We start from the raw sequence: 7,575 nt of genomic DNA on the forward strand, positions 1-7,575 counted from the left end.
TCATTTTTGCAATACACGCTACCCTTTGTTAATTTTTGTTCCGCTTTTTTATGTGTGTTCAATGTGCGGAATAACTAACAGTACAGGTCATTACAGATGTGGCAATACCTAGTATGTATAGGTTTTTACTTTTTGGGGGAGTAATATAGGGATTTATTGGGAAAGGAAAAAAAAAAAATTTGCAATATAATAAATAACATTTATTATATTATAATTTTTTTGCCCCTTGCCCAATAAAGCCCTGTATTACTCCCCCAAAAAGCACACACCTATACATACTGTGCTGCAATACAGATGTAAATTTTTGTTTAAGTTCTACTATGCTGACATACATCTGTACTGCAGCACAGCATAACTGTCAGCATTACACTGACATTCAGCCTTGCTGGACCTCACAGGCTGCTGTACATGAAACATGAAGCCATCAGCTGGCTCCCTGCTGCCGTAGCAACTGCAATGCACTTACAGGGTCGCCAATGGGAGACTCCTGTCAATCCTATAGATGCTGTGATCAGTACTGATCATAGCATCTATGGGGTTAATTGCTGCAGAGACTGGGGCGATAATTGTCTCCGTAGCTGCGGTAGGATCCCAGGTGTGTTTGACAACCAGATGCTGCCGCAGCAGCACAGGGGATTACTTGGACATATGCATATGTCTAGTTGCGCGAACATGTTAGTAGCTGGGAGATATGCATAGGTTCAATAGCGGGAAGGGGTTAATACCACAGCAGGTACTCTAGCACACACAAGCTATACACTACATTCACAATCAGAGCGGACAGAGAATGACAAAAGCCACCAACATAAAAAAAGATCCAGAACTCTCTTTTATTTATATAGAATGTTTAGATCCTTGAGGGGTACATCATCTGCAAAGAACAGAAGAAAAAAAATATGACATTACAATTTTACAGTTTCATATAGTTGTGCATTCCATTTTTTTACTTTGAAGCAAATAGAAAAAGAATGTAACACACACAACCCCCCCCCCCCCCCGGTTTCTCCCATATGGGAGCGCATACGGCAGGGGAGAGCTAAAACCTCGCGCTCCCGTATGCAATTCATTTCAATGAGCCGGACGGAGTGAAACGTTCGGTCGGCTCATTTTTGCGCTTTTACAACCGGACCTCAAACCATGGTTGACCACAGTTTTTGGTCCGGGGAAAAAAAAAAAAAAGTGAGCCCACCAGACCGAACGTTTCACTATGGTTGGCTCATTGAAATGAATTACATACGGGAGCACATATGAAGGCATACGTGAGCGCGAGGCTTTAGCTCTCCCCTGTCGTATGCGCTCCCGTATGGGAGAAAACGTAGTGGGAACCCAGCCTAACACAAACCCAACAATAGACTAGGTCAAAAACACTCCGCATGAACCCAACTTTACATCCCAACTTGTCTCCTGTTTTTTTATGGAACTTGCAGCAGAGCCACAGCAGAAGATATCTGCTGCCAGGTTCACCTACAGATTACAACAGATTGCTGGGGCTCTCAGAAAATAAAAACTAGACAAATGTAATCTATGGCTTGATTTGTAGCAACATCAACAGCTGCCAAATTAAGTTCTTAAGCACAGCAGGAGGATATTACTAGTGCAAGTCAAGAGTGGGGCAGTTACAAGCTACAATGTAGGCTTTTATATTACAAAGATATTAAAAGTTAATATTTCCATTAAAGTGTGTACCTGTCCAGGGGTGTTGAAATTTATTAAAAAACTACTTGTCCAAAGGACTAAAACGAGCAAAATCTACTTGTCCTTCATGATGATCCACTTGTCCTGACCAATTTTCCCCTTTTATGGTGCGTTCACACTGAGGAATTCACGAGGAATATTTTCGGTCAGGAAATTGTTGCCTTCCGTCATTTTATCCATCAAGTGGAATTCATGGTAAATTTCCATGCGGAAATGAAGAGGAATGAAGGAGGAGGCTATTTAATTCTACTTTTCTGATTTCTGCTCAAACACTATGGGGGAGATTTATCAAAACCTCTGCAGAGCAAGAGTGGTGCAGTTGCCCATAGCAACCAATCAGATTGCTTCTTTCATTTTCCACAGGTCTCTTTAGAGGCCTGTGGAAAATGAAAGACGCAATCTGATTGGTTGCCATGGGCAACTGCACCACTCTTCCTCTGCAGAGGTTTTGATAAATCTCCCCCTATGTCGGGCAGAACATTTTTTTTACCATTGACTATTGGATTCTGCTCACGGATTCCGCTTGAAGAATGAACATTTTCTTTAATCAAGCGGAAAGGAATTCAGCGTCTGAATTCCGCTAACGGAAATTCTGCAGTGCGAACAGGACAGTGGAAAAAACATCAAGTCAATGGGCAGAGGAGATGTGAATTACTTTGGAGCAGTGGTTTTCTTTTCTACGCTATTTACCTTGTGGTTGAGCTGTTATTTTGATACTTTAGACCAGCATGATTACAGCAACACCAGATTTGTATAGTTTGTCATGTTTTACTAATTTAAAAAAAAAAATCTTAACTTTTTCGAATTTTTAATTTCCTTTTTCTGACCCCTGAAACGATTTTTTGCATACAAGGCTGTATGAGAGCAATTTTTGCGCCATCATCTTTTTTTGTATCGGTACCATTTTGGTATTGATCTGACTTTTTATGGTCTATTCAAATGTACAGTATTCTGCGTAGATTATATGTGCAGGATTTTCTGCTGCAGATTTCAATGTAAACTAAATGACTTGAAATCCTGAGCATCAAATACGTGCAGAATACTCTACGTATGAATAGACCCTTAAAATCGCTTTTTTTCTGGGATCTTAAAAATTGCAATTCTGTGGTTTGGTATTTTTTTTTACATTTACGTTATTTATCGTACAGGATACATAATGTTATATTTTATTATTTCGTACAGTTCCGCACACAGCGATACCAAATAAGTTTATTTTTATTAAGTTTACATGTTTATATTATAGGAAAAGGGGGTGATTTGAACTTTTAACATGGAAGGTGTTAATGTGGCTTTTAAACTTATTAAAACCCCACTTGCCCACCAGGGAGAATTCACATGTCCCTTTAGACGCCGCTGTCAGCTTTGACAGCAGCGATCTAAAGGGATAATAGCCAGCCGCGGTGATCGCTGCATGCTGGATATTAGCAGCAGCCCGGCTACTGAAAACAGCTGGGGGCTGCAGGGTATGGAGCGGGCACGAGTCCGGAGCCCAAACCATACACTCCTGAGCACCGCAGTGCTTGTAGGGGACTTTCAGGTCCGGCTCTACTTGTCTGAAGCAGGGCTAAGGACCTGAAGAATTCACCTGCCTGGCCCCCGGAACTGCATGTCCCGGGTGTTGGGCGATAGAAATTCCACATCCATTTTAAGAACTGTCCAGAGTAGGAGAAAAACCCCATAGAAAACATATGCTGCTCTGGACAGTTCCTAAAATGGACAGAGATGTCAGTAGAGAGCACTGTGGTCATGATGTCAGCAGAGATCAATGTGTTCCAAAAAGAAAAGAATTTCCTCTGTAGTATTTAGCAGCTAATAAGTACTGGAAGGATTAAGATTTTTTTAATAGAAGTAATTTACAAATCTGTTTAACTTTCTTGCACCAGTTGATTTAAAAAATAAAAAAGTTTTCCACTGGAGTACCCCTTTAAGTATTAGTGATATAAGGAACTGCAGTGTTGTACTGTTAACTAGAATTGGATAAACAGCAGTTTCTTGCACCTCGACTTCAGACAGATGACTGGTAGAGGTGCAGGGTGTTGGGCCATGGCTGATACAGGTAGGGAATCAGTTTTAAGAGTTCAGGTAACCCCTTTAATCACATTTCTAATAGACGACAAGTATATTCCTAGACTAAAAACACAAGAGAATGCGCTATTTTATGCATTTTAAAAGAAACATTTACAGCTACATAAATAACATGATCTAACAACAGCTAAATGCCAAACTGAACCTATGACGTGTACTCACCACGCGGATTCTGTGTCCAATGGCCTTGGCAGGCAGGTTAGAGCGGAACTTTGCCCGCACCATGCCACTGTTGCCATGAGCTCTGGTCACCTTCCCCCAGATGACACGAGTTTTATTTGGTTTGCCTGCAGGAGTCACTGTGTTGCTAAAAGATAGAGATTACCATTAGAAAACTATTAAAAAAAGAAACCAGGCACAAACGAGTTAGAAAGGTGAATAAATAGAATGAATGATCTTTACAGGGAATTTATAAGCAGGTCTGAGCCATCAAAACTTGGCACAGCCCTGTATAGAGGTTGGGGAGAAGAGAATCTGTTGTCTCGGACATGCAACTTGAAAAGAAAAATGTTGTCAAGTGTCCCAAGAAATGGGCTGCACGGAGCTCCATGCATTGAGTTTCCACAACCCATCCCTAAGTTATGGCTGAAAGCTTTAGCATCCAGTCAGGAGAGCACTAAACATGTCACTCAGTAGAGCACGGGGTTAATGAAGCACACAATACAGGGTTCAGGGCACCTAAGAAGAACAGCCTATAAAGGAATGGCACTGTGATTGGCAGCCTCTCCTGTATTAGTATACATAGAGAGATAGCTGTAAGTCCACCTACTGAACTACCAAGAACAGATATTCAAAGAGTAGAAGTTTGTCTACGAAAAACAAAGTCATTCGGAAAGTTTAGACTTTTTTTTTTAAAGAAAAACTAAAGTTTCACGTGGACATTTAGCTTTGTGCCTGAGATTTCTCTTGATCATCTCGGAGATGCTTCTACACCTTGAATGGAGTCCCCTGAGGTAAATTCAGTTAACGGGACATGATTGAGATAGTCACAGCCCTGTCTATATAAAAGGTCTCACAGCAGAAAGCTTATAAGAGCAAACAAGCCTTGAGCAGGAAAGAACAACCTGTAGAGCTCAGAGACAGGATTGTGTGGAGGCACAGATCTGGAAAATGGTATCTCTGAAGAATTCCCTCCCCCTCCCAGTAGATTTTTTTTTTTTTTAAACAGAAGAAGATTTCTGGACCTTCAGGGAAAATTGCCTAGGAACACACCGCTTCCACCAGGGAGTGAAGCGGTAGTGGCTTTTTATTATCTATTATTCTGACACTGGGTAACATTGTCACAGAAGCTGGAAAACCACATTAGGGTAGGGTCTCACATGCCATATTTTCCTACCTATTGAAGTCAATGGGAAGCAAAATCAGCTTCAGAAAATATAGAGCAAAACATGGCACGTTTGATCCAACCCTAAGGTTTTTCCACATGTACAGTATCTGCTGCATGTTTTCTGCAGCTGATTTTGCTACACCCTTAAAATACAACTATAGCTCAGTGAAAGTTCTAAAACAATTCTGTGTGGACATCAGTTGCATGTGATTTGGGTTTCCTACACCACCCTGCTAAATGTTGTTGCAGATTTCCAGTATAGGAACCCAACACGTTGCGGACACTATTGTGGACTGGCTGTGGATCTATTCAAATCAATGGTAGCGGAACTTGCATGTTTCCCACAGCGTGAAAGCCGCTGCAAGTAATAGCATGTGAACGCACCCTAAAGGTGTATTGCCATCTCAAAGTGATCGCTTATCCCCACTGGGACCGATACTGAGAATGAAAGGGCTGCCACGCTGAATAAGTCTTAGGCCTGCAATGCAGTGACTCATGCCCCCTATTCTAGAGGACCCAGAAAAGTGATGGCATATCCTAACAATACACCCCCACCTTATAAGATGCCACACATTTGAGAGATGCATTCAAAACGGTCTCTAAAATAGCTAAATACACTCTTCTGAAGAGGAAACCCTTACTTTTTTGCTTTGTACACATAGGCACATCGCTTGCCCAAGTAGTACTCCGTCTCATCTCTAGCGTAGACCCCTTCAATCTTCAGAAGGGCCGTGTGTTCCCTCTGGTTTCGGAGGCCTCTCTTGTAGCCAGCAAAGGTTGCTTTGCACCACAATCTGGCATAGGAAAAAAAATAAGACACATTAGGACAAAGTGTGGAGACCAGAAACTGTCACAACGCCTCGGAAGATTTTATAAGAGACTTACCTGCCAGACATTTTGAGTTGCTGCTATCCAGATACCGGCAGGACTGCAAGGGAAAACATTTAGGTGGTGTTCAAAAGGTGTTCTATTCCTTATATATTCTTGTACACACACCATACTTACAAGCTTTAAATAAAATTATATATATATATATATATATATATATATATATATATATATACACATATATATACACACATACACACACAGTGTAATGTCGGACATGTGACCTCGGTTATCACAATCTGTATGTGTTTGTATCAATGCTGCTGTGGTCACGTGGATGTATGATATCGCAGGAGGAAATATAAAGTATGTCAGGGTCCACCACAGCAGCAGGCGTTCATAAGCTACTTTTTTAACAAACATTTTGGCTACAGGATGACTATAGTCACAGCACAGGTGGCACTGCCTCCCTGGAAGCGTGGCCATGTTCATTTAGTAGTGATGAGCGGCATTGCCCATATTCAAACTCGCGATATTTTGCGAATATATAGAAGAATTTTCGTCCTATATACAGGAATCGCGCATATCCGTTTGTGAATATTCGCGCTTTCAAGGAAGAAAACAGTGAGGGGGTGGGCAAATTTACTATTGGTTGCTAGGGATGTTACACTCTGACAAGTATTTGCATCATTCTAATTGGCCCACAAGTGAAGGGAAGGAATATGCAAAAGTGAATATTGGTAATCTCGAATACACAGCGAATATATTTGCGCCCAACACTACTTATTAGCACAACGCTACGACCTGTCTCGTAGAAAGTCACAAAACAGTCCCAGAGGTTTCACATGTTATTAACATGTTGCTGCCTAGACCAGTGTGCCTCCAGCTGTGTCCATACTGCAACTCCCAGCATGCCCAGACCGCCAAAGGCTGTCCGGGCATGCTGGGAGTTGCAGTTTGGCAACAGCTGGAGGCACAGTGACCTAAACTATAGACAATAGTGACCCCAAGAAGCTAATGCTTCCATTCACAAGTGTGTGCAGGATCTAGAATATGCAGCTCGAGAATCATCTTGAAGCAAACCATTACTGAGGTGGAGATCTTACATAGGATTCTCTCATGTGAACAGAGCCCTAGTGTTACCACTGACACCCAGAACATGCAGACGCGTTACTCTAATGCCCGGCCAACACCAGGACATAACCGGCGCCTCCTACAACCTACTGCAGGAGCCGACATGTCAGCAGCCTCTGCCGGACCCGGGCCGCACAATCCACACGATATCTCGGCCATCCGTCCGCTCACAGCCCCGCTGTACCCCCCAATCCGCCCACCCGCATCCACTCTATCCAGCCCTACCGTTATTCCCGTACATACTCTGCCCGCCAGAGAGAATAACCCCAACCTATAACAGGCATACAAGGCTGCTCACCCGCACCGGAATCCAAGATGGAGGAAAAGGAAGGGAAGGCGCGATGCAAGCTGGGAAATTAAAAGCGTCCTCTACGTGAGGTGTCCCAAATACTGCCTGAGCGCGGAATACGGGAAGAGCGGGATGTCGTGCGATTACATTCAGCGGTGTCCTGGAATACGCGTCCGTACACAGGGAAACGAGCGGTAAAACCGATTTATAGAAACCG

The 7,575-nt window shown here is 42.7% G+C and overlaps 1 protein-coding gene across 2 annotated transcripts; it reads right to left on the minus strand.

The window, feature by feature from the left end:
* Positions 1-816: 816 nt before the first annotated feature.
* RPL35A (ribosomal protein L35a) lies at positions 817-7,573 on the minus strand. Of its 2 annotated transcripts, none has more exons than XM_056565576.1 (5): positions 7,374-7,573; positions 5,993-6,035; positions 5,749-5,901; positions 3,943-4,087; positions 817-871 (listed from the first exon to the last, which is right to left on the minus strand). In XM_056565576.1, the coding sequence occupies exons 2-5, from the start codon at positions 6,001-6,003 to the stop codon at positions 848-850; spliced, it is 333 nt and encodes a 110-aa protein (XP_056421551.1). In that variant the 5' UTR covers positions 6,004-6,035; positions 7,374-7,573; the 3' UTR covers positions 817-847. The 2 variants fall into 2 exon arrangements, with proteins under 2 accessions (XP_056421551.1, XP_056421550.1); XM_056565575.1 differs by having other exon boundaries at positions 7,368-7,573.
* Positions 7,574-7,575: the final 2 nt, after the last annotated feature.

Source organism: Hyla sarda, chromosome 3 (genome assembly GCF_029499605.1).
Source record: "Hyla sarda isolate aHylSar1 chromosome 3, aHylSar1.hap1, whole genome shotgun sequence".
Taxonomy (NCBI): Eukaryota; Metazoa; Chordata; class Amphibia; order Anura; family Hylidae; genus Hyla; species Hyla sarda.